General features: G+C 42.3%; 1 protein-coding gene and 1 long non-coding RNA gene across 5 annotated transcripts in view; both read right to left on the bottom strand.

Annotated features, from left to right (window-relative positions):
* Nucleotides 1–26,022, bottom strand: part of acap2b (ArfGAP with coiled-coil, ankyrin repeat and PH domains 2b) — a 28,757-nt gene extending 2,735 nt beyond the window's left edge. Inside the window, exons 1-25 of one of the 4 annotated variants that reach the window (XM_068652252.1) lie at nt 25,544–26,022; nt 20,782–20,839; nt 19,640–19,759; nt 19,363–19,416; nt 18,533–18,591; nt 17,717–17,900; nt 16,042–16,086; nt 15,864–15,959; nt 9,969–10,043; nt 9,091–9,102; nt 8,006–8,062; nt 6,949–7,061; nt 6,643–6,694; nt 6,236–6,336; nt 6,030–6,135; nt 5,724–5,935; nt 5,265–5,334; nt 5,003–5,097; nt 4,633–4,835; nt 3,986–4,087; nt 3,152–3,244; nt 2,721–2,962; nt 2,545–2,654; nt 2,366–2,476; nt 1,962–2,023 (exon numbers count right to left, since the gene is read on the bottom strand). In XM_068652252.1, the coding sequence (XP_068508353.1) occupies nt 1,962–2,023; nt 2,366–2,476; nt 2,545–2,654; nt 2,721–2,962; nt 3,152–3,244; nt 3,986–4,087; nt 4,633–4,835; nt 5,003–5,097; nt 5,265–5,334; nt 5,724–5,935; nt 6,030–6,135; nt 6,236–6,336; nt 6,643–6,694; nt 6,949–7,061; nt 8,006–8,062; nt 9,091–9,102; nt 9,969–10,043; nt 15,864–15,959; nt 16,042–16,086; nt 17,717–17,900; nt 18,533–18,591; nt 19,363–19,416; nt 19,640–19,759; nt 20,782–20,839; nt 25,544–25,596 (2,485 nt within the window). In that variant the 5' untranslated portion in view covers nt 25,597–26,022. The remainder of the gene's footprint in view (nt 1–1,961; nt 2,024–2,365; nt 2,477–2,544; nt 2,655–2,720; nt 2,963–3,151; nt 3,245–3,985; nt 4,088–4,632; nt 4,836–5,002; nt 5,098–5,264; nt 5,335–5,723; nt 5,936–6,029; nt 6,136–6,235; nt 6,337–6,642; nt 6,695–6,948; nt 7,062–8,005; nt 8,063–9,090; nt 9,103–9,968; nt 10,044–15,863; nt 15,960–16,041; nt 16,087–17,716; nt 17,901–18,532; nt 18,592–19,362; nt 19,417–19,639; nt 19,760–20,781; nt 20,840–25,543) is intronic. The other 3 variants (XM_068652253.1, XM_068652254.1, XM_049731988.2) reach the window with 3 other exon arrangements.
* Nucleotides 22,037–25,535, bottom strand: LOC125976108 (uncharacterized). The gene is made up of 2 exons (XR_007484179.2): nt 22,474–25,535; nt 22,037–22,325 (listed from the first exon to the last, which is right to left on the bottom strand). It is a non-coding gene; the product is annotated as an uncharacterized lncRNA (long non-coding RNA).
* Nucleotides 26,023–26,672: the final 650 nt, after the last annotated feature.

Consider the following 26,672-nt stretch of genomic DNA (forward strand, 5'->3'; position numbering starts at 1 on the left):
TAAACACTTACTATTTTCTCTCATCATAGGTCCAAAAACATTCCAAAAGTGACAAATGATTTCTTCTTTAAAATATAAATAAAAAGCAACGTGCAAAGGCATTCAACAGTCCAGCAGTTCCCTAAAAAGCACCAGAGGGCGCTGCTGGGTCATAATCATTTAAAGGGCCAGTGTGTAGAGTAGTGATGGGGAAAATAAAGCTTCAAATTTGCTTTGTTGTATTTTTTGACTCTTCAAGATGGCTCTGTTGGTTTATGTAAATGGGTTTAAGACTGTGTGCGTTCAGTCCAATATTGAACAGAGTGTCACAGAGAGTAGTCAAAAACTACAACAACTGATTCACAAAGCATATTTGAAGCTTATTTAAGCATATTATATCCATTTTATGAAAGCGACAAAAACACTTTGAATGTGCCCTTGGCAAACACTAACAATCATAAATGTCCAATTATAGTAAAATATTGATATGAAAAGCCAATTGTTTTGATTTACTGGCTACCAGTCCAAGATGTCGTCAGCTAGGCCCCTGACAAAAACAGGCACCATAGAGAAACTAATGGACACATATAGACCAAAAATCAAGCGTGCAAGTGATGACGTATTCTTACTCATTTGGCGCCATTTGTAACCTCAAGATGTCGTCAACAGAGAACCCCCCCTGTATGTTTGCAGAAAAAACTGCGACTTAACTGAGTGTTCATCCATTTCTGTTGTTAGAGAAAAAGGATTTAGAGAAAAGTAGGCCCATGTGTGTGCGAGTTGGGGGCCGCTCCATCATCCTACACACTGCTCCTTTAATCAAAGTGCTTGTGCTCTGTCCAAATATTTGGGGCAGCGTGGAGCAGCAACACCAGATGAAAATGTGGTACACTTCTACAACTCAGTCCTATGTACACAATTCCACAGCCCCCTCCTCTAATGCCACCATCTTTTCACCATCAAAAGTAATTATCTGTGCTAATTTGCATGAAAAACCAAACAATAATCAGGACCATAAGTCATTTTGTACAATTCTGGATTTTCTGCCATAACATTGAATGAGCATACACAAATGCTCCAGGCTTTCGACACCGACCATAACATCAGGTTCATTACTTGCGAAACTTTGGTCCAACAACATCCCTCAAACCTGCTTGTTCAATCCCGAGCATAAAAGATTTTTGTATGCGCATTTGATGTGCATACACTACAGAATTGCCCAAAAACTAAATGCTAAGACATCAAGATTGTTGCATATTAACATCATAACAGAAAGATGCTTCATGTTTGGGACATTCAACAACAAAGTGGCATTGGAAGTTTAAGAGACAATTCACTAGTTGCAAAGATGCTAAAAGGAATTCAGGTGAATCCACACTTAAAAAATAATACCCTAGTATAGAGTATAATACACTACTTTATAAACTAAATCGGTATAATTTGCCCAAAGATTGAAGTGAACATGTTTAATATTGTGACTTAGCAGAAAACGTATTGTAGTACTTTAGGGTGTGACTAAAATGAGCAAATGTGGTCTCCTTGAATTTAAAGGGAGGATGCACTCGATCTACTATCCTAGAGCAGCTTTTCATTGTACGACATCAGTAAATATTTTAGCATAATGTTGAGTTGCCTATGTTGAAACAGTATACTGCAGCAAGGTGCGGAGTGTCACATTAGTGCTGCGCACTGAAGCGTCTCAGATCATTTTCCATTACCTGGAAGTGTCTTGACAAGAATTCCGATTTGTAAGACTCAAATGACAAAAACTCCAGTGATTTATGATAACCACAAAACTGTTAAAAATGCGCCTCCTAAAAAAAAATACTGTACAAGCAGGCCTCGATTTTTTCTCCCCCAGCTGAGCCTGTTTTTGTGACACCCTCGTACTACGCATTAGCTGTCAGCCAGCTGGAGACTGATAAACTCCTGCATACACTTCCTGTACTGCATCTCAGTTGGGCTGTTGGCGTTATATTGACCTGACTGGCTGTAGGGGCCCTCCGCCTCACGCATCTCCTCGTTCATCTTGGCCAGCCGCAGTCTGCAGAGCAGGGAGAGAGGAACCAAATTACATGAGAAATATTCTTATCAATAATCTATTTTCGGACAATGTGGCTTCATGGATGAGAGATGATTTTAACCGGTCGCTGAAATATTGCATCTATGTAATAATCCGAGCACCAAATAACAAATGAGATGAATGTGATCATACAGTGACACCTTGTGGTGGATTCTTGTGTATACACGCAGACAAGACAACTGACAGGAGAAAATGTAAAATAATGGTTTAGACCCTTTCGTCCTCATTGATGAGCTCAAGCTTGGAGACAAACACAAGATAAAGAAAGCGACGACACAAAGTGCAAAACCTAATGATACTCACAATGTAACAATGTCTGCATTGGCTGCTTCCACAGCCATGGCCAGCGGTGTTTTCTCCTCAATGTCTGCAGCATTCTGATTGGCTCCTCTTTTCAAGAATAAACAAACTTGCCTGAAAGTGAGAGAAGTTAAATGTACCGTGTTCTAAAGTTTCATAGTTAAAGAGTGCTGATAACCAACCCTGTGCGTCCCAGCATGGTGGCATGGTGCAGAGGTCCTCGACCTTGAGCATCCTGCTGATTCACATTAGCCGCGTTTTGCAGCAGAAACTCGCAAGTCACCAATGAGCCCTGGAATGAAACATGAGTGAAATAAGATCAAAATCTAAAGGCAAAATATATTTATATATGTCCTACCCCCCGCACGGCCATGATGAGCGGTGTTTTCTTGTCGTCTTCCATGTTGACCCAGTTAACTTGAGCTCCATGGGCCAGCGCCTCAGCCATGTCAGGTAGACTGCAGGCGCACGAAGCCCAGTAGAGTTGAAGACCCGAACTGTACTCCTTGGGCTCGTAGAACACTGTCTCCTTACAAGGTGATGGTGGAGGCAAGGTGATGGTGGTGGCTGCCATTGGTATGGGTGGAGTCTCAGCAACATCTTAATAATCAGGACAAAATATTTGCAGTTACAGCTTTTAAACGGAATGAGTGAAAGCATCTTAAGACATCCACAAACTGATATCAAACATGTTTTCAAACCCAAATTAGTGTGGCTATGGCTTTAGTTTAGTTTACAATTGATTGACAAGTGGATGAGAAGACTGACAGCATGTTTTTTGATTTTTACCTCCATCTGCCAAACTACCACTAGAGGGAGTGGTGACCAGCATCTCCCTGCTGCCATCAGCACTATGCTGGATTCCACTGTCTGCACTTTTGACTGCAGAGGAGAAAAAGACCATCAATGAAGAATATGGATGTAAACAATCTGAAAATTTGAGTTTGTTTGATGAACCCATTTGTTTCTTTCGTAACTTCAGTATTATGGATGTAAACAATCTGAGAATTTGTGTTTGTTTGATGAACCCATTTGTTTCTTTCGTAACTTCAGTATTATGGATGTAAACAATCTGAGAATTTGAGTTTGTTTGATGAACCCATTTGTTTGTTTCGTAACTTCAGTATTAGAAATACCGATACATTTTACGCTGTCACCCTGCTTTTAAGATTTGGACTGAGTATTGTCTCAATAAAATGATTTCTTGAATATTATTATTAGTAGTGTTATTATTATTCATTTGCAATTTTGTGTTGATGTAGTACTGATTAAACTTTGTGCTATTTTTGTGCTTATGAATAAAATAATATACAGTATTCATTATTCTTGATATCATTACTCATATATAGTAGATGGGATGCATGAGGAGAGATCCCACCAATCATCTCTGTACAGCACAACAACATGAAGATATTAATCAAGGAACCACAACTGTGTGAGTGCATCATTCCCTGCCCCGGGAAAAAGACAATACACAAAGAAACCCACTATTAGTAGAGTCTGGATGAGGGAGGAGAAGGTGAGAGGATGAAGGGTTGTTAGGATCACAGCCTCCAATTAGCAAGAGCCAAATGAACCAAATGGGATGGAGAAGCAGGCCAAACATTAACACTGAATACTTACTGCTCCTGAGCTTGGAGGAGTTGTCAAAGTAGGAGAAGAGTGAATGAAGCTCGTCAGGACAGAAGAGAGAGTCCCGCCGGGCCTCCGAGCCACCGGCAGCAGCTTTGCAAAGGGATGATGGCGTTTGGGGAATGGGGTATCGGGTTGCGCGGGGCATTGAGAGGCAGGATGGGTGGGAATGGCGATTTAAGGTAGGCGGGTGGAGCAGGTATTAGTCCGGTAGCAAAGAACAGCCAGAGGGGGGGCGGGGACAACATGTGACAAGGAACAAAGAAGCAAAGAGAGGAGAGTGAGAGGAAGCATGAAGGCAGAAATAGTTTCACTAGCAGCTCAGCTGACACTGGAGGACACAGACTACAAGAGGCAATGGCAGGCAAACAGAGCTTAGACATATGCTGTTCACAGAGAACATACACTATGCCAAAAGACTTGTTCACAACAGTGCGGAAAGCACAGTGAGCGCAAGGGGAATAGGACAGGCTGCGATGAGGGAAGGAAGAGTGACTCTTAAGATGTTGTGCTTGTGTCATCATTTCTGTCACCCGCTACCCTCACTACACTCAAATAAGGTTGAAGACATCCGTGTTATGGCATGCCCAAAATGTTTAATTGTTGCCTACCAAGGATGCATCATTTCATTCGCTCACCTGATTGTCCTGAAGTGTTCGAACCAGGTCGGAGTTTGGGGGTGGGTGGCGGCGGTCTCGGTGGCAGGTGCTCGGAGCTGCTGCTAAGCCTTTTCTCCTGTTTGCTGAGGGACACCACCTTGCACCGAAGTTCCTCGTCAGATGGCCTGCGCACAAACCTGCGATCCACGTACTTGGCCTTGATGTAGGCCTCGACTTCATGTCTGCTCAAATGAAAAGGGGAAGAGCAAATAAATAACTCAGAGGTTTTGACTCTCTCAAAAGTTGTTTACCGATATTGGCTGATAGATCGAAATAATTATATTGGATGATTCTTCAAAACAAAAAAGTGTGAAAGGAATATAAAACTTAGACTCAAATAAAAGTATACCTTGGGTCTCCTGGCTGTGGTTTTCTTGCTCCCAGTTCCTCTCGCTGCGCCTCATATATCTGGTTGATAACTCCATTTCCAAGTTCACACATTAGCTGTGAAAGATGGGTGAAAAGAGAGAGAACATTTTTTGGGTTGACCTGCAAGCACTTGTTAAACATCATAAAATAGGAATGAAAGAAAGCTTAATTGCAAATGACTTAAAAGTGTTATGAAAGCGTGTATGTTAGTGAATTAGTTTAAGAACATCAACTGCATTTACCTTAAGCAGTTCCGGCTCCCACGAATCCAAAGTCAGTGACCGGACCTTTGAGAAATGAACTCCCAGACTCCTGCAGATGAAGAAATATTGACACAAGGTTGATTAGAATTGGTCTTTTGTTGCTGTTCTTGAAGGACAGGAAAATCCATTACTAAGAGGTCTAAGATGCTGTCAATTAAACTTGCTGCAAAGGTATTAGCAGCACTATGTTGATCTCTAATTATGTTGTTCAATTTTGTTTCCATAAATACTTGTGGTAAAGTAAATAGATATGCCTTGTGTAAAAGACATATTTTGGTATGGTGAAGAACTAAGTTTTCTTTATTTGGTGTTATTAACTCAAAGCGTAGATAGTCATCTCAGTAAGATTATTTCAGAAACCCCTTGAGGTGAACATTTTGTCACCACAAAACTTCAAATCACAACAAACTCATGAGTTTTTAAATCACAATAAATCACCTGTGAATTCCAGAGCACTGGATACAAAGAGTGATGCCTAGATTGATGCTGGCCCAGCGTGGATCTGGCTGGCCGCAGTCACAGCAACAAGCATTGCCCGGGATGGCGATGACTTTCTGCAGGGCGCTTTCCCCTTTTAGTGATTTCTCCTTGGGCTCCCCACCAGAGTCTAAGCTGCTCCCCGTTGACGTGGAAGTCTTGTTGTCCAGCTTCTGTGATGGTAACCCCCCCAAAAAAAACAGTCATGGTTTATTAAAATGCTCCTTACCAAAACTTGACCCTTGATTTTTTTTTTTTTTTTTTTACCTCATTATCATCTCCCTTGTCACGAAAGGCAGTGGCGATGCTATTGTGGACCGCTTTGATCCACGCCTGTCGCAGCTTCTCGGAGTCTGCTTGCATCATGCAGCTCCTGTTGGGAAAAGCAAGGTCACACAACTGCTGCCTGCATAATGTGCGCGGGCGTGGCTGCTCTATAGACTGATGTACAGGGCATTTGTGTGTTTACTTACTTGGTGGGTGAGACCACCTCGAAACAGAAGCGTCGCTCTAAGTCTTCACAGTGTTTGACTGTGCATAGCCTCAGGTCTTCCACCACCACCGTCGGGTTGTCCTGGGGCAACATCGAAAGCAGACCATACTTTAAATATATTATATTCATTTTTATAATATCCATCCATCCATCCATTTTCTGAACCGCTTAGTCCCCACGGGGGTCGCGGGTGTGCTGAAGCCTATCCCAGCCGTCAACAGGCGGTAGGCGGGGGACATTTTTATAATATGTATACATTTTTTTTTTTTTACAACATTATCAGAATTATTCTCTTTCACAAGAAACCTAAAGGGCTGAGAAATTAATAAGCAACAGACATGAAAGTCTACTGGTTGAGGTTGGTGCTCTGGGAGCCACTGGGCATACCTTGAATTTCTTCTGGTAAACCAGCTGATTGTTTTGAATGGAGAACCACCGTCTGAAAAGAGATCATGCGATTGTGAACAGGGAAAATATATACGTTTGTTGGATACAATTGCAAATTGATTTTGATATTATTCGGTTTACTCAAATAAATGGTGTAGTCCCATGATCATGTTCACTCTACTATAAACCAACTAAAATATCAGTTATCAATTATTTATATATCTTTTCATTCATAGAGATCCAAATCAAGCCTCGTCTCGCCTCCCTATTCTGAAATTCATGTTATCTGAAGCGGTCCTGTCATACCTATTCCATGTCTTGAAAGCATTGCTCGCCCTCTTAAAAAGATAACCTTCCATGGCGATGCCATTTTCTGCATCCACATTGTATTCCAACTTGGTGTCGTCGGTTGAGAAGTCCTACAGAGGGAGGAAAAGGAAGTGATGAATAGAAAGCAGCACAAATTAGGAAAACTAAACAATAAGACACAATCCTTGCAAAAAATTAGAATCCAAAATCCACTATTTTCAAATGTTATTGCTAAGCAACTGCTGCTGTCAAACAATCCGATGTGTTGTAACTTCAACTACCTCAGTGATCTATTGTTACACTGTGATAAAAACCCCTTTAGCTTATCCGCTTCAAATTACACTGAACACTGGGATGACTGCAACGTGTGTGAGTATGTATATCCTTGCGGACTCACTTTACATCTAGGACAAGTGATCTGTCAACCAATTACAGCTAAGGTAAGCTACACTTCAGGGACAAATGTAACGCTGGCTATGACATCATCAGAATTGACACTTGGAGTAGGTTTCTCATCTGCAAAGTTTACTCCAAGAAAGAGATGTAAAATACGCTGGAACTCTGACAGCCCAGTCAAACCACCATTTCATAACATGCACATGGATGAATGAATACCACGGTCGGCCCACATGAAACACACGAGGACAACTGGGGTTTATTTTTGGGCGCACAACAAAGATACCGAAGAGGAAGGCAAGAGTGAGAGTCTTTCTCACATTCGCCTCTTGATGACAATTCTAACTCAAGCATTATTGAGACCCAAAAAATAAATGCATGACTTCACACTGTTGTTGACTTATACGATGACAGGGCTTCACAGCTGAACGGCATCAACAATGGGGCATCACGACAAAACACACCACAAAATGAAAACATCTACACGTGTGTATCATGTGTAGCACTCTTTAAAAGAAACGGCAGTCGTAGGTGCAATCAGACACACATAAACTGCAATGCGGTCTTGGTTGGTTAGTATGACAAAGGTGAGATGGCGAAATGTTGGGTTAGAAAACGGAAACCAAACAGAAATCAATGCAAGTGATATACTACGTACGGAGGATGACCTCCAAGCACAAAAGTTTCGGTGGTCTGAGTTGAACGCCGTCACCTCCTAAACATCACACAGCAAAAAGAAAGGAAACATGGACTTCTTGGCCCTAACGAAGATTTGCTGCTAATGGAAAAAAAAGCTGAATGTAAGCCAGAAACAAATATATCAACAGCTCACAATCAAATATCTACAGAGATGCACACGAACGCACAAAACAGGCTCACTCACCAGATACCAAACATAATGGAAACGACTGAAAATCTTCATTATCAACAATCCTGTCAAGTGGGCGAAAGCTTATTTTTCGATATCCTTATGGGGTCAAAAAAGCTTCTGAATCTAAAGCTTGAGTGAGGCATCTCTAAGCAGCATATCCATTTCCTAAACAAATATAAATCCTCCTTTGGCTGTGTGTTTGTATCTGTCACAGCCCCTACTGCTCCTGCTTTTCCTATCGAGGCCTTACGCTCAGAAGGTCACCTGTGTGCCCATTTTTGTGTTTTCTGTGTGTGTGTGTGTGTGTGTGTGTGTGTTGGAAATCCGATATTAAAGGGCACCATGCTAAGTCATCAAACATTTATGTGCCACTGAGCTTAGCAGCTACACACTCAGCCTTTCCTCACGACAAGCAGTGGAAATCTGTCGTGAAAGCAGTCATGCTCTTTCCCTTGTGGCCATAGTGTCATAGGTGAGTAGTTCAGACAGTTAGAATGATTCAGAAAACAATGGCTGTGAGGATAGAAATGTGTAGACGTGAAGGAAAATCACACGGTTATAGACAACTATAAAATCGCGCCAAGTAATCTCTAACTAAATGTGTATCATCAAAGTTGTTTGAAAATGGGTTCCAATAATAATGCCAGTTGAAATGAAACTGTTAATTGTTTATTGAAAGGCATTAAATCTATGAATAAAATGTTATAACGTATAAATCAGTTTTGATGATCATATGATAAAATTATGAAATGCAAAAATCTTCTGTTGATGCTTGTGGTCTACTAAAGTAGTATTTTTTTTGTCCAAGAAACAAATAGCAGTCCACAGAATGGAAGCCAAAGGTAGCAAAAAGGTGAGCAAACAGTGCTTACCTGTAAAGCAGCCTGAGGGAAGTAGAAGAAGAAATTGGGAAAAAGAGGATCAGACATTTGGTTAGGAAGGTAGAGTAGATAGAGACGACGAAGTGCTGGTTGGCAGCCAGACAGACAAGCGGGCAGATAGCATTTGAAAGAGGAGGAGAGGATGTTAAGGTACAAACATGACCTTGCATAAAAAAAAAAAAAAAAAGAGTGGATATGCAAACAACACAACTAGTGAGCCGAGACGACAGCACAGGATGAAAACGACAATACATGAAAATATATACCTCATCTCACAAACAACCATACACAACCACAGATACCGCTACATGTGTGTACTTTTTGTATAGTAGTGAGGATATGTACAGAATATAACTAGAAGGCCTATCACAGTAGAGCATTAGTATGTGACCCACTTAAATGTTATGCTATTTACTGTCAACATTTAATAATGCATTGGTGTGTGCTTGAGCTCATCCAGTGGTATCACATTACACACACCTGAGAGTGCAGTACTACCTCCGTGACCTCGGTGTACAGTACAGTGAGTGGCCGCCATCTTGTCTCATATCACTACTTTCAGCTTTAGACAACTTATTTCCTTTGGATTTTGCATTTAAAAGATCTTATTGGTAAATGTGCATATCCCGAAAAAAATAATATGGTTTTACATAGTTTAGGTGTCAAGTCAATACAAAGCCTAGACTTTGAATTGTTTTGATTACGTCAAACAAATACAAAGCATATATGCATGAGTAGACCATGTTTGTATTTTTCACATTTGTGGGCATTCCTAACTGCAAACATTTCATTGACAACTGCATATTGGACTGCTATTTTAGTTGTTTTATTGGATAAAATCAGGGCCATCTTTTTAGACCAATCTGTACCTTTTGCTGGATGGTGGAGTGTTTTTGCTCCATGTCCCGCTTCTCTTTGGCAGCATCCACAACCAGCTGGTCCAACTGCCAAGGACAACAGATTAGTCAGACATGCTAAACCACCTGGCCACATTCAACATTGCATTGCATTGCAATAGAAAATTGATGCTTCATATTCCCTTTCGATTCCAGCAAACACAACTGACCCATCGGCAAAGGGGTAATCTTGTGTGAAATCAGGTGGAAAATGAATGATTCTCTTCAACTTTCCATTTCAACATTATATTCATGGAAAAAAACAAATGTTCCTCTGATTGGAGACGAAAGCAACAAATGCCTGCTTTCATAGGGGATGCCACAAATGTGCCAGTTAGCTTCAAGGCGTTGAGGTTTGAGTCTATTCATAATTTGGTGCAACAAAAAAACTTAAAAATGAGGACAAGAGAAGAAAATTATTCCCCGGTTATAAGTCGATGGGCAAAGAGCAAAATGAACAGAAGGTGAGAAGAGACATTTAAATGTATTTTAATCAACATTTGCGTGAATTATTTTGAAATATTATATCCATCCATCCATCCATCCATCTTCTTCCGCTTATCCGGGGTCGGGTCGCGGGGGCAACAGCTTCAGGAGGGACTCCCAGACTTCCCTCTCCCCAGCCACTTCATCCAGCTCATCCCGGGGGATCCCAAGGCGTTCCCAGGCCAGCTGAGAGACATAGTCTCTCCAGCGCGTCCTGGGTCGTCCCCGGGGTCTCCTACCGGTGGGACATGCCCGGAACACCTCCCCAGGGAGGCGTCCAGGAGGCATCCTGATAAGATGCCCGAGCCACCTCATCTGGCTCCTCTCAACGTGGAGGAGTAGCGACTCTACTCCGAGTCTCTCCCGGATGACCGAGCTTCTCACCCTATCTCTAAGGGAGAGCCCGGACATCCTGCGGAGAAAACTCATTTCGGCCGCTTGTATCCGAGATCTCGTTCTTTCGGTCACGACCCATAGCTCGTGACCATAGGTGAGGGTAGGAGCGTAAATCGACCGGTAAATTGAGAGCTTTGCCTTTTGGCTCAGCTCTCTCTTCACCACAACGGACCGGTACAGGGTCCGCATTACTGCCGACGCTGCACCGATCCGCCTGTCGATCTCACGCTCCATCCTCCCCTCACTCGTGAACAAGACTCCAAGATACTTGAACTCCTCCACTTGGGGCAGGATCTCATCCCCGATCCGGAGAGGGCATTCCACCCTTTTCCGATCGAGGACCATGGACTCGGATTTGGAGGTGCTGACCCTCATCCCGACCGCTTCACACTCGGCTGCGAACCGTTCCAGCGAGAGCTGGAGATCACGGCCTGAAGAAGCCAACAGCACCACGTCATCTGCAAAAAGCAGAGACGCGATGCTGAGGTCCCCAAACCGGACCCCCTCAACGCCTCGGCTGCGCCTAGAAATTCTGTCCATAAAAATTATGAACAGAATCGGTGACAAAGGGCAGCCTTGGCGGAGTCCAACCCTCACTGGGAACGAATCCGACTTACTGCCGGAAATGCGGACCAGACTCTGGCATCGGTGATACAGGGACCGAACCGCCCTTATCAGTTGGCTCGGCACCCCGTACTCCCGAAGCACCCTCCACAGAACCTCCCGAGGGACACGGTCGAACGCCTTCTCCAAGTCCACAAAACACATGTGGACTGGTTGGGCAAACTCCCATGCACCCTCGAGGATCCTGCCGAGGGTGTAGAGCTGGTCCACTGTTCCACGGCCAGGACGAAAGCCACATTGCTCCTCCTGAATCCGAGGTTCGACCTCCCGACGGACCCTCCTCTCCAGCACCCCTGAATAGACCTTACCAGGGAGGCTGAGGAGTGTGATTCCCCTGTAATTGGAACACACCCTCCGGTCCCCCTTCTTAAAGAGGGGAACCACCACCCCAGTCTGCCAATCCAGAGGCACTGTCCCCGATGTCCACGCAACGTTGTAGAGGCGTGTCAGCCATGACAGCCCCACAACATCCAGAGCCTTTAAGAACTCTGGGCGGATCTCATCCACCCCCGGGGCCTTGCCACCGAGGAGTTTTTTAACTACCTCAGTGACTTCGACCCCAGAGATTGGAGAATCCGCCTCAGAGTCTCTAGGCCCTGCTTCCTCGATGGAAGGCGTGTAGGTGGAATTGAGGAGGTCTTCGAAGTATTCTCCCCACCGACTCACGACGTCCCGAGTCGAGGTCAGCAGCACGCCATCCCCACTGTAAACAGTGTTGACGTTGCACTGCTTCCCCCTCCTGAGACGCCGGATGGTGGACCAGAATTTCCTCGAAGCCGTCCGAAAGTCATTCTCCATGGCCTCACCGAACTCCTCCCACGCCCGGGTTTTTGCCTCAGCAACCGCCGAAGCCGCGTTCCGCTTGGCCATCCGGTACCTGTCAGCTGCCTCCGGAGTCCCGCAGGCCAAAACGGCCCGATAGGACTCCTTCTTCAGCTTGACGGCATCCCTTACCGCCGGTGTCCACCAGCGGGTTCGGGGGTTGCCGCCACGACAGGCACCAACGACCTTACGGCCACAGCTCCGGTCGGCCGCCTCAACAATGGAGGCGCGGAACATGGTCCACTCAGACTCAATGTCCCCCGCCTCCCCCGGGACGTGGGAAAAGCTCTGCCGGAGGTGGGAGTTGAAGCTCTTCCTGACAGGAGATTCTGCCAGACGTTCCCAGCAGACCCTCACAGAGCGTTTGGGTCTGCCAGGTCGGACCGGCATCTTCCCCCACCATCGGAGCCAACCCACCACCAGGTGGTGATCAGTTGACAGCTCCGCCCCTCTCTTCACCCGAGTGTCCAAAACATGCGGCCGCAAATCCGATGACACGACTACAAAGTCGATCATCGAACTGCGGCCTAGGGTGTCCTGGTGCCAAGTGCACACATGGACACCCTTATGTTTGAACATGGTGTTCATTATTGAAAATCCGTGTCGAGCACAGAAGTCCAACAATAGAACACCGCTCGGGTTCAGATCAGGGGGGCCGTTCCTCCCAATCACGCCCTTCCAGGTCTCACTGTCATTGCCCACGTGAGCATTGAAGTCACCCAGTAGAACGATAGAGTCCCCAGAAGGAGCGCTCTCCAGCACTTCCTCCAGGGACCCCAAGAAGGGTGGGTACTCTGAGCTGCTGTTTGGTGCATAGACACAAACAACAGTCAGGACCCGTCCCCCCACCCGAAGGCGGAGGGAGGCTACCCTCTCGTTCACCGGGGTGAACCCCAATGTGCAGGCGCCCAGCCGGGGGGCAATAAGTATACCCACACCTGCTCGACGCCTCTCACCGTGGGCAACTCCAGAGTGGAAGAGAGTCCAGCCCCTCTCGAGAGGGCTTGTACCGGAACCCAAACTGTGTGTGGAGGCTAGTCCGACTATATCTAGTCGGAATCTTTCTGCCTCACACACCAGCTCGGGCTCCTTTCCAGCCAGAGAGGTGACATTCCATGTCCCAAGAGCCAGCTTCTGCAGCCGGGGATCAGACCGCCAAGGTCCCCGCCTTTGGCTGCCGCCCAGCTCACATTGCACCCGACCCCTTCGGCCCCTCCCACAGGTGGTGAGCCCATGGGAAGGGGGACCCACGTTTCCATTTCGGGCTATGCCCGGCCGGGCCCCATGGGCGAAGGCCGGGCATAGCCGGATGGCTAATATCTGAAATATTATATGAGAATGAAAATTGCTTGTTTTGGCAGAGAATCGCCTTTACAAAAAATTAGGAGGAAGAAGCATTTTTATTTTAGAGGGAGAATGGTACTTTAATATGATATAATGTTAATGTGGAGGAAGATACTAAGATTATGCAGCTATCTGGTGTTTAAAAAATATATTTTGTTGAAAAAGATGCTTTGTTTCTGGGGGAGCTGAGCCTTTTTCTTTGTTTTGGGCAGGAAATGGGTGGACGGCAGAGCAGCAGTATGATAGCATCAGATGGGAAATATTTTCCGGCTGTCACAACCATAACAACAAGTCCAGTCCAGTCCCGATTGTCTATCTCCATACATTTTATTCAAGAGCCTGTAAAGCTCCCCACAATTTTTTAGAGAGTGACTCACATTTTATGTCTACAAAGCATTCTCATAATAACCACACTGAATTTAAAAAATATCTTACCAACGCCTAATTAAGAAAAATTCACAGGTATATTTATTTACTTGACTCGTTTCCTCACCCATCCACAATAACCCATAAATAGAATGAATATTTCATGTAATTTTCCTGCTCTTATTTATACATTGACAACAGACCTGTTGGCAGCTCCTCCACACCTCCCTGCACAGCCGCTCAACCTTCTTCAGTTTCATGATAGAAACAGAGTTAATCCTCTTGTCCTTGCTTCCCGCTGTTTGGATGCGGATTCTCTCCCCCTTGTCACTTCAATACAGTGTGTATGCAGCCTTCCAGATTCACTCAGCAGGGTTACGCTTCATGGTTGAATTTTTTCCTCTCTTAATTTTCCTCTTCTGTCCTTTGACTGTTGAAGCCACCACGTGTTTCCATATGTGCCTCTTCCTTCTGGGTCGATCACTATGAGAGATTAAACTCCTCCTCTCATCCTGTCCTAAATGTGTCAACAAAAGTTTCTATTTTCTTGATACTGTTCTCTCTTGGGAAGGATGGTTACAGTTTCAGCACATGAGAGATAAAAAAAAAAAACACTCGTCTCACCACTCCAGTTTAGAGGAATGTTGTTTGAACCGTTCAGAATTCACTCATAAGTCTTCGCTATTTGCTCCGTGCTTCTTTTAACAAATGCACTCCAATATATTCTTCTTCTTCTTATGCAAATTGCCCCCCCATCCCCACTTTCAGAAAAATTACATCTCATTGGAATTTTTCTTTCCCTGACATAGCCTCAGAACCACCCGCTAACAATCCACAAGGCTTCAATAATATTCTTGAGTTTCTCCACCGCATTCTCTCAGCTGACTCGAAACTCTAGTGAGACTGACGGTGGGAAAATGCATCTCGGGATTACTGGCTGCCTTCTTCCTCATTCTACTGAGATCACCATCTCAGAGTCACACATGGGAGGGGTTGTATATAATAAGACAAACAGATTCACCTCAATTCATTCAAATAATGCTACAATAGACCTCACATTTAAAGGAACCATAAAGCAGCCTCTGCCTAAGACAAAATGTTAATGAGTCCACAAATGCTGTTATAATGAAACTACAAATTCCCCTCCAAACATAATAATGAATGTTTATACACCACACAGTAGTGGTATGTAAACATTTTTTTATATTGAGTCTGCTGCTTCACTACGGATAGCTCAAAGTTTGCATGTGATACGTGGTACACACTTGATGTACCTGTGTAAGTATTATGTTAAACTGGCAAGAATTTTTTTTTCATGTTGCAGTTTTCATCCATTGCTATGCCAAGTATTTAATATACTGTACATCAGGGGTGTCAAACTCATTTTTTTGGCGGGCCGCATTGTAGTCATAGCTTCTTTGGGAGGGCCATTATGACTGTCAACCGAAATAAATGCATGAGTACCTCATATTATATACAGTAAAAGCTACAAAACAAACTGACAAATAACTCATTTTCAAATCAGATGAGTAAAAACTGGTCAAATATAAAAAAAAAAGAAGATATTATTAAAAGTGAGGACAATTTGCAATTATAGTAATGACACACGAATTTGTTGCACAATTTGTCTTCACGGGCCACATAAAATAATGTGGCAGGCCGTATCTGGCCCCCGGGCCTTGAGTTTGACACTTGTGCTGTACAGGAAAGGTTGAGAGGGGGATTCCGCCATCTCTGCAGGAAATATTACCTGTACCTAATTTTATAATCATTGTAAGAGCAAGGTAAGGTTTCGTAATCTGGTATGTCGTGTATGCACATATGCGGTACCTGTCCTCCGAGCTGTTTCATTAGTGGTTGTAACTCACTGAAGAGGTCATAGCCTTGGTGAAAAAAGGTCAGGTGGGCATACATGAAGGACAGCATCTGTGGCGAAGACAGTCCTTATACGTTGAGCAAAACTAGCTGAGTCACTCTGAATCATGAAAGTGTAGGAGACCGTACTTACAGATTTTAGGATTTCTGATCTTCGTTTGGACTGCAGCACATTTATCTGCAAAACGAATTAGATAAATAAAAATTGTGAAGGAGGCCACAAAGTACTAAACATGAACACGACCAAAGGTTCCTTATATTGACACAAGGGGGAGCTCTGTACGATGGCAGCTATCACCAGTAGCTTCTAATTTTTCTAAACCTTGTCTCAGTTTCACTAGATATCTGCTAGCCTCATGTGCCCCAGCCTGGCTTCTTCTTTCTTCAAAATATCTTATTTTTTATTTATATAGTATATATATTTAGCTGAGCATGCAAAGCTAATGCTATAAAGTAGAGAGGCGAGATGTACAATTATTTTTTCATGGCGTTGCAAGTCTTTTCCAAACTCATCTTGATCTCCAATTAACAGCTGCAAATGGACTGCAACTTTACCAGATTTGAACATCCTTGATGAATTTATTGTGGCACCAAACTTCCAACTGATCTGGGCATGATTAGTGTATGCCTAGAAGATTAAATAAATGCATTTATTTCTTCATTTCCGGGTCAAGTCAAGTCAAGTCAAGTTTATTTGTATAGCCCTAAATCACAAGCAGTCTCAAAGGGCTTCACATAGACAAAAATTGACAGTTATTCTCAAAGCATCCCCTGATCTTAAGCTGCCAAAAGGGCAAGGAAAAAATAAAAAAAACCTACATGGGGGAAAATGAGAAACCTTGAGAAGGGACCACAGATGGAAGGATCCTCCTTTCAGGATCACCAGGTGATGAGGTTTAGAATAGAGATTGCTACACTAACTCAGTCAACATATTTTATGAGGTTGTATTAGTTCCTAACACTACCATGATTAATTTAACAGTTGTCAATAATTAAATGGGGTCGCTTCATGAAGTGAATTTTATGTCGCACAAGAGACAAATGTCATTCATAAACATGCCAGGCTCTCTCTGCCTCTGTTGGATGTCACTGAAGACTGTGCAATGTATAATGACATTACATGTCAGAAAAACAGCAGGAAAGCTAAATTCCAAGTCTTAAATGTTTCCTACAAGACCCATAAGCGGAACATTTCTTTCTGCTGTGCCAGCAGCTTGCCACATAGATTTCCAATATGCAGACAAAAAGGCAAGAAAAACTGTCAGAGCTAAGCTTTGTCTTCAAAGAGCAAGCATGCAGAGATCCAAAGGAGCACACTACCAAACCTATCTGCATTTTTTTTTTTTTATTGCTTCTGATTCTCGCCTCAGGGGCTTCTTAGCTGTGAGGCGATTCATGCACGTTCTATTCTTCACGTCCTCTTTTACATGTTCATCACCAATTTTATTGAAATTTATCAATAACTGCATGTACACATCTCCACACTATGTCTGACGCACGATTCATCACTAATAATAGTACTGCTACAACTGAATCCCTATCACGTGGTAGCTAGCGTGTATTACTTTGTATTTAGTGGGTTCAAACACATCTGCGGTTCACTCTTCCTTGTACCACATCAGCATGTTAAACCCTGACTCAGCAAATTAGGCTTTCAGTTCAAATTTATGACTGCTGGTGCAGCATTTTAAAACTCGTCAGTAAATAAATATGTGTGCCTCTACTTTTGTCCGTTAAACAAACAAAAAAATCTAATTTCCTCAAATGAAAGCTTCAAACAAATATATTGATGAATACATTTTACCTACCTGTAAAACATAGTCGAGCACGATGTGTCGGAAGCATTTGCGCGTGGCGGTGAGGATGTTGGTAGCCTCTTCCACTTCGTGCTGCTTGTTGCGGGGAGCCTGAGCATTTTTGATCAGCGCTGCATCCTTTTCTTCACTCACTTTGTCAAATTGCTTCTTGGCTTCTTTAAACTTGCGCAGGTCACTGGCAATTGATAAGGTGCACAGACAGATAGAGTATGAAGTGGTTTTGCCAAAGTGTCTTGGTGGATGTAAGTGAATCTTAAAAAGAAGCCAAGTTGTCATTCATTTTGATCCACAGCAGGGTTGATTACATGAAATGAAATATTTTGCATCTTTCATTATGCTAACGAGGCCGTGCGGTTGAGAGTGTCTGCAGTGCACCCACGTGAAAATTTCTTGTATATCACCTCTGTTCTCTCGTCTCTTGGCTTAGAGAGATGAAGTCATATTCGAATGCTGTAAGGCAGTGGGTAATTGTGGAGAAACGTATTTTCCTACTCGATCTGAAAAGCACTGTGACTACTGATGTGGGTGTTAAGCCTTGGTGAGCCAGGGGCAAAAACAGGCTAATTCTCACAAAATCTAATTAACTAGGGTTAATGCCTCACTGCTTCTTCAAAAAACAAGCCCACCTGAAAGCTATATTTGGAAGTAAGTCTCTGTTTAAAAAATATATGTTTATGGTAAATAATTTGGCATCCTCCATCCACTCGTAATGTATACTTTCTCTCTTCCCTTTATGTGATTTGGCTTCAGAATGCAAAGTAATTCATCTCCATTTCTTACATAAATCATTATTGTTTTAATACTCACTCTTTAACAAATGTTTGAAGCTGGGTCTTGATTGATCTCTGGGCCTGATCGAACAGTATCTGTACAGTAAAAGATGATTGCCAATTATATGAACAATGGTTGTATGTATGAAACAAGATAAACAGTTCTTGAAGAAAGTCACAAGTTGATGCCGTATGTCAATCAATGCCTTATATTGCCAATCACCCAAAAAAAAAAGATCACTCAGCTTGGAGAGAGATGCAAAAGCTTCAAAATAGCGAATGCAGTGTGGCGATTTTTAATAATAACGGCATAGGATTTTTTAAAGCTCATCAAAAATAATAACGACATTAATCATTTATTCAAATAATCATTATGTGTAGCTCTAACATTAATTTTTGAAATGTCCTTATTCCACATCATCATTGATCGTAATCTGTATTGAGCAATTAGCATAAAACACTGATTAGAACACTCGCATTGGAAAACTACGCTTCTCTGTGACTTGCCAAATAAGATTTTTGGTCATTGTGATACTTGCGTACTTTTTTTTGCTATTTAGTCAAATGCTAATAGGCAGTAATTTCTCACAGGCACTTCACCCTTATTATGAATTCTATGTAATTTGGAAAGCAGAGAGGACAATCTGAGCAGTGTGCTTAGGATAGCCTAGCACTATCAAACAGAGCACTGTTTCAGATCATGTGCTAAAAGATCGCTAAGTGGTAACAACCACTTTTGAGAATCAGCTGACGTGGCCAGAGTTGAAGCCACAGACTGCCATACCAGATGGGTTTTGTCATCAGGCAGCTGTCAACAAGGGGATTCAAACACTGAGAACATATCCCGTTTCACATGGAAGAACCTACCGTGTGATAGTTGATCATTTCCTGAAGGCTTTCTGCAAACTTTGAAAGACTGGACTGTGGCGACAAAAGGGGACAAAGATAAGTTAAAAAAGTCAGTTTAAGATGACGTACAATCATGGCCTAATAGCTCAAATTTTTTTTAACTCCACATGTATTTGGGATTTTGGGTAACTTAACATGAGTTTTTGTGGCTCAATCAAGTCAAGCAAATCCACCTTGGAACAGAGCTTTATTTTGAAAGTACACAAAAGAGGTGTGAGTCAGACTATGTATTTACCTCGATGACTTCATCTTTGGTAGATTGCAAAGCGAGCTCCCGGATCCCGTTGACAAACTGTTTGTTGGCAGCATTGTAAGCTTTCCCAGCATCTATCATCCCAATGCACAACTTCACCAGCTAAAGAAAGATAACATCAAAAAAGCATGCCATGAAGACGAGGTAAAGTGGTGTCAAGTAGGAATCTAAGGCATTGTTAGCTTCTTCAAATAAAAAAGGAACTTGTTGACCTTCTGAGTCACTTGGTGGGGGACACAGATCGTTTTAGGTTATGCAAACATAAACCGAGCCTGGCTATACACCATTCTCTCCCACGGAGATGTCTGAGCTAAAATTAAAAAAAATAAAATAAAAACTCAATTCAACATTCATCCGTCCATTTTCTGTACAAAAAAAATATTTGCAATGTACTGCATCAAGACAGTCACAGGGATAAAGAATGAACAGAGTAGTGACCATGAGAGAAAATGTAAGTGACTCTGGAGAATTCATGAACAATTATGAGAATGTAATCATTTTGTATTGTCTTGTTTTGAGTGTGTTGCTACATGGATGTGTGGCTTTTTAAAAACTCCACCCATCAACACACACACACACACACCCAAACACACACAACTTGTAAGAGCCACTCCCACTCTCCAGTAGATCCTTCCTCTTTATAGCAAGAGAGGAAGTAAAGGCTGGGCTGAGTCACAGAGATGGGATTTTGAGAAGACCAGGGGTGGGAGGGGGGAGTGAGAACACTCTAATAAGTCCAGCAAACAATGACCATGAATAGTTTGGGCCCAAGGTCTCTAGGTAAATATAATTCTCTTATATATGGGTAGGACACAGAAATATTAGTATTACGTTCACAGTGAAAAAGAAAAAAAAAATGAAGAGGGGAGAAAAAAGTGTTATTGCTATGTTATTACAACAGCATTTACTATATTAGACAAACACTCTATTAAAACTTATTTGCAGTCAGCAAACAGCCTGTCATTGTCATGTATGACCTGTAACCTCAGAAATGTACGTCAAACTCATTGCCCTTTGCATTCATCAGTACCCAAGAAGTAGCGCTCGGTTTCAAAAACATTGGTGAGTACAATGCTTAAATGAACAATAATAAACAAAATATGATCTATAAACATGGTACTCACTTTGTCGAGCTTCGATTCCAACTCGCACACATCCCCCTCCACTTCCTCTATGGTGGCTCTGCAGAAGAAATATTGAAAAAATGAAAATAAATGTCAGCTTGGTTTACTTATTGGTCAGTTGCGATACATTTGATTTGTTGAATTTTCTATTTTTTATGTATCATTCGTCCTACTCAAGGAATGGGATTGTTTAAGAAATAAATGCATGAGGTCAGCGACGGTGCTTGACAGACACGCAAGGGTGTTCCCGTGAAATTGGGCAGTAGGATTAAAAGCAACACCCTACTGTAATAGCAGTGGGACAGATGTTTGTTGTTTGTCCCTTGAGTCACATCAACAGCCGCCAACAACATCATCTGGCATAACGTCAAACAAAATACAAGAGGACATCTCGGGTAGCGCTCTGCTTTTACTGCAGAAACCGTACAATACTAGCGTCTACAAGAATCCTTCTGCATGTTAAATGTGAACAATTTGAGACCACAAACATACTGCGGCCATTGTTCAACCAAGGACAACATGACAATTACCTCAAAGCTTGTGAATGTACTGCTGCCCAGGAATGTAGGCAAAACAGCTATTATGTGTATTTAATGTGAAAAACATGCAGCAAGTGAAGCTGAAGTCTGTCTGTAGACATTCCTAACAATACCCCTCGAACCAGTAGAAACTGGCAAATCAATTAATTTGGCCAACTATGTTTAGTTGCTACTTGGAAATATTAAGATACGTATTCATTCATTATCCGGACTGCCTCATAATCATGATTCTAGATCAGGGGTGTCAAACTCATTTTTTTAGCGGGCCACATTGTAGTCAGAGCTTCATTCGGAGGGCCATTATGACTGTAAACCCAAATAAATGTATGAGCACCTCATATTATATGCAGTAAAAGCTACAAAACAAAGTGACAAATAACTCGTTTTCAAATCAGACGAGTAAAAACTGGTCAAATGTTTAAAAAAAAAGATATTAAAAGTGAAAACAATTTGCAATTCTAATAATGACGCACGAATGTGATGCACAATTTGTCTTCGCGGGCCACATAAAATGATGTGGCGGGCGGGATCTGGCCCCCGGGCCTTGAGTTTGACACCTGTGTTCTAGATGATCACATAGGCCCATTTATCTCTTGAGTCAAACTGACTAGTGGTCAAGTGGTGTATAGTAGCATATAAAGGACTCAGTGATAGTAATATAGTACCAAAGTAAACTGCAAATTACACTGTGATGGAAGTTGGAGCGCTCAGATTGCGTTGCTAATAGAACAGATGTAATTAATATCTTTCTAACCTTTGACAAGAAAACATAAGTGGATTGTGTCTTCAAATATATAGCAACATTAAAGACGGTCCAGTAGTATTTTTTTTTAATATATATTCTCAAAATAGTTGTGCACACACAAGCTTATCGCATCTTTTCATAGTGGCATCAAGAAGCAGCCATCCGCGGAGAGCCCACATGCTGCTGTGAAGAAAGGCGAGAGATGCAGGTATTTTGCTTCAAGTGAAAAGCACTTTTGGCAAATCATCTGACATCTGGTTCTAGCAAAACAAAAACAAAGAAAAAAGTTATGCAAGTTGCCACGAGGCACACAATCACTTTGTTTTAATTTCATTACAATAAACTCTACATTAGACTTTGTATGTGAGGCTAAAGTTCCATTTCAGAAATGTCATGGCTGAACCTTACACAAGAAGCCTGCAGCAGTACAGCCTTCTGTCTTCTACTCTAACTTTTCTGTCCGAGACAAAACAAGTGTGAGAAGCAAGACATTGTGGTTAAAAAGTTGGGTAGTGAGGTTGACGCTAGGGCTAGATAAAGACTGAGGTGTGGTTTGTTGTAGTCTCTATCCCATCAAAAGGAAAATGCAAAACCACATGAGCAAAGAAAAGGCCAAATCAGCACTCATGGAATGTTTAGATCCCTGTTCTCACTGAAAAGGTATTTCTCCACAGTAAGGACAGGCCTTCCTTCTTAAAACTGAGATTGTTACACAATTTAAAACAAACATCCCCACTAGTCAGTTGTATTAAATCCATAACAAAAATAAGGTACCTATAAAAAAATTATATTTGTTTTGGTTTTTTGTGAGGACCTGCCAGAGAACAGTAATGACACTTGTACTTGGCTTTGTGCTGCCAAGTTTTCCGTGCAAAGGTTTGTAGGGCAGCGAGTAAAACTGGGTCATCCCCTACTTCTAGTTTTAAATTCATGTCAGAATTGTAGCCTACCATGTGCACTCACAGGACCCCAGACTAATTGCGTAAAACACAAATTTGATGCCTCTTAAAGCAGTACCGTATTTTCCGGACTATAAGGCGCACCGGACTATAAGGCACACCTTCAATGAACTATAAGGCACACCTTCAATAAATGGCTCATTTTAAAACTTTGTCCTTATATAAGGCGCACCGGACTATAAGGCGCATCATTAATGCATCATGTCAGATTTTTAATCCAAATCAAATCATTCTCCATTTTATCTTTTTTATTTGAACTTTAGACATAACAAATTACTTTATAATCACAAAATAATGATCCATAGTCTTTTAGATTCATGATTCATAGTCTTCAGCGGGCCACTTATGATTGATTCCATGACACAATGCTTCGGGCCAGTTTAAATTGAGGAATTTGGTCCATATATAATATATAATACTGTCGGCTTTTGAGAAAATTTTAGGTTTTTAGGTGCACCTTATAGTCCGGAAAATACGGTACATTGTATTGTTTTAATAAACTACCATTGGGTAGCCCTACTATATGTTGTTCTAATTGGAGACCGAAATGAGAACATTTAGAGGCAGGTGTTGCTAGGCAATGTATGTGATGCTATCAGAAATAAAAATATTGAAAGAACTTTGACTATTTGAAGCAGGGTTCATTCTTTCACCCCTGAGATTAGCAGGGCTTCGCTGTACAGCGTAAAAATGCTGATTGGTGACAGGAAGTCCACTACATTATAGTGACAGAGTCTGTGGCTAACATAAATGAAAAAAACAATTAACAGTATAACTTGGTTATTGTCGATAGAAATGCAGAGAACGGGGTGAGCACAATGCTATGACGGAGATCCTGTAATTGTTTGAAAGTGGAGCAGCGGTTCTTTGGCGAGGCGTCCCGCTGTTGTGGAACACACCAATGGAGGTTTACACAACATCAACAACATTTTTTTAAAAGGGGTGAACATTTAGAACAGCCATTTTCCCTCAAAGGTAGGTGTATGATGACACTAGCAAGAAACCTGTCAGTCCCCCACTCTTAATCACCATAACAAAGGCTAATTAAAAGGAAATGGCCCGCAGCTTAATTAAATCAGAAAGCAACAGGGCGAGCATGCTAACAAGCGTACAGCTTGCCTCCCAAGTGACGCTCATCTATGGCAATTTGCGTACTGCTCACCGGGTACAGGTTCAGTGCCTGTCATCTGCTGACTCGACAGTTGTCGGCAAATGAGGGGAAAGCTGGAACGTTTGACCAATTCCTTCATACAACAGAACACACCCGAGCTCATCTGATGTTGTAATATGCACCATCACACAAGTGTAAACATTTAAACCAAACTATAAATTTCCATACTCAGGACTACTACTACTCATACATAGGCTTCAATAGAAACAAAACAGACTTATTGTATTTTTGATTTCTATTTTTAAATCCGCAAAAAAAAGTCAATTAACCTGCATCCAGCAATGTACACAACTTTTGATTCAACTTTACTTACAGTTACACTTTCACACATTTATAACAGAGAAGTATCTGATGGTTTCTGTGGTGTACTTTTACAGGTTTGAGTTCATTACTCCATGTCAGTTTGTGATAAACAATGACCCAGCTGACCTAAGAGCTAAGTCTAGTAGCTTTGACCTATCAAACCAAAGGTCACTGATGACAAGATTAAACTAACTGATATGATCCATTCTGCATTTTGTTCTTAAGTGTTGAAAAAGTTGCTGTCAAAAGGAATTGAAGAATTAAGACATGCTGCACCGATCACACTAGTTTTGACCAGCAACTCAAACAATTGCAGCAGCTCAAGACACTCTCTTGTGCTCAACAAATGACTCTTAAACATCTGTTCCTCATTTGTATGAGAAAAGAGGATGTTGCTGCATCACAAAATAAGGAGGTCGAGAAAGGAACGCAAGAGGCGTTTTCTCAGATGTCTGGGAAATGGAAAACGAGAGCAAATGTGGACGTTTAGAGCAGAAGATCAACATTTGAAAGAGACTTTTGGTTGCCTTTCACACACACCTAAACTCATTGGGGCAGTGAAATGTGTCCAGTCATCATGCAACGATTACACCCTCATCAAATCGGGTGACATCATACACAATCGATGACATAAGGACATTAATGGCGACTTGTGGGAATCCGATAGGCGAATGGAAATTCAAAAGAAATGGTAATAATGCGCACGCTGGCGTCTATTTAATTGTGACTATGATATCCTGTGAGGATATCAATACAATGCAATCAAGTCCGGAAAGAGTTTTATAATAATCCACATTAAAAACTGCAGGTCCTCTTTACATAATTGATCGGCATTAAAGAGACCCCACTATTACTTGGTGAGTTTTTTTTTTTTTTTTCCCCCTGCTCGGCTGGCTTCACCTTTCTTGAGACCAAAATAGTAATGTGGCCGCTTGCAGTATAATACTGCTCTGCATAAAACTAGCATGATACGTTTGTCAAATAAACATTGAAGGAGAAATGGACATTTACGCACGCACACTCACACACAGTTGTCATCGCTCACCTGAACCGAGGGGAGTCCTTCAAACATTCCTCGAAATCCACAGTTATCTTCATGTTGCCGCGTAAGCGTGATCGTTAAACACCCGAGCGCTATTTGATCGTCAAGACGGTAATCCAGGTTGAGTCTTTGTGGCTAATTAGCTTGTTTGCTAACGTTAGTGTACCGCTGCGCTGTCCGACCAGCTGGCCGCCGAGTCCGTCAGTCAACTAGCCAGCTAGCCTCAAAAGGCCAGCAGCTACGTTTTACAAGGGGCACAAATGTAACCATAAACGAGAGCAAGCGGGCTGCGATGACGCCAAATCCTCGACTATTCCGGACACGGCAATCGGTCACGGGAACGGAAAGTGTCGCCGAGTATCTCGCTCATGGCAGCCAGTGGGAGAAGCTTTTCTTCCACGCACTTACTACGGACTATTACGTAGATCGTCTATATACCTAAGACGTGATGCGACGCAACCGACCGACTCAACTACTACACAGTAATGATCGGACCGCCATTCACAATATAACTAAGTAACAAACGAACAATCTGCGCGATTAGGTCAATTTTTTTTTTCACTAAAGGTTAGTTATAACCGAATAATAACCCGAAACCGAAGTTGCGTTAACAGCCTTGTAATACCAATCGAATATTTTTCAACAACTGTAGTGAACTCGCCAAACACACATGCATTACGAGTGAGTTGTTATCTCAATATTTATTATCTTTGCACCCAGTCACAGGCTTCCTGATCCGTTGGAATTACTGTTGATGAGTCCCCGGGATAAACAAGCTCTTTCCTTGCTGTACTACTAGATGAAATAGATATCTCCATCGGTCGCTTGTCTTAAAGTACTGAATGCAATCTGATGACGAATGAGACTTGTTTATGCGTGTAAGGTGAGTTTTTAAATTGCAGATTCAACAGCGACCGCGGAAGAATTGTAAATAATTCGAGCATGACCTCGATCGTGGCTTTTATCCTATTGTAAATTGCTAGTAGTCCAAGGGGACAAATCCAATCTGCTGTTCAACACTGCCATCAACTGTCGGGTAGAAAGATTACATGTGTCAAGTTACTGCACACCCACAATAAGTACAAACAAGTGGAGAAAATGGGACAAAAATAAAAAATAAACTAACATGATA

This window comes from Syngnathus scovelli, chromosome 10, assembly GCF_024217435.2.
Source record: "Syngnathus scovelli strain Florida chromosome 10, RoL_Ssco_1.2, whole genome shotgun sequence".
In the NCBI taxonomy this organism is placed as follows: domain Eukaryota; kingdom Metazoa; phylum Chordata; class Actinopteri; order Syngnathiformes; family Syngnathidae; genus Syngnathus; species Syngnathus scovelli.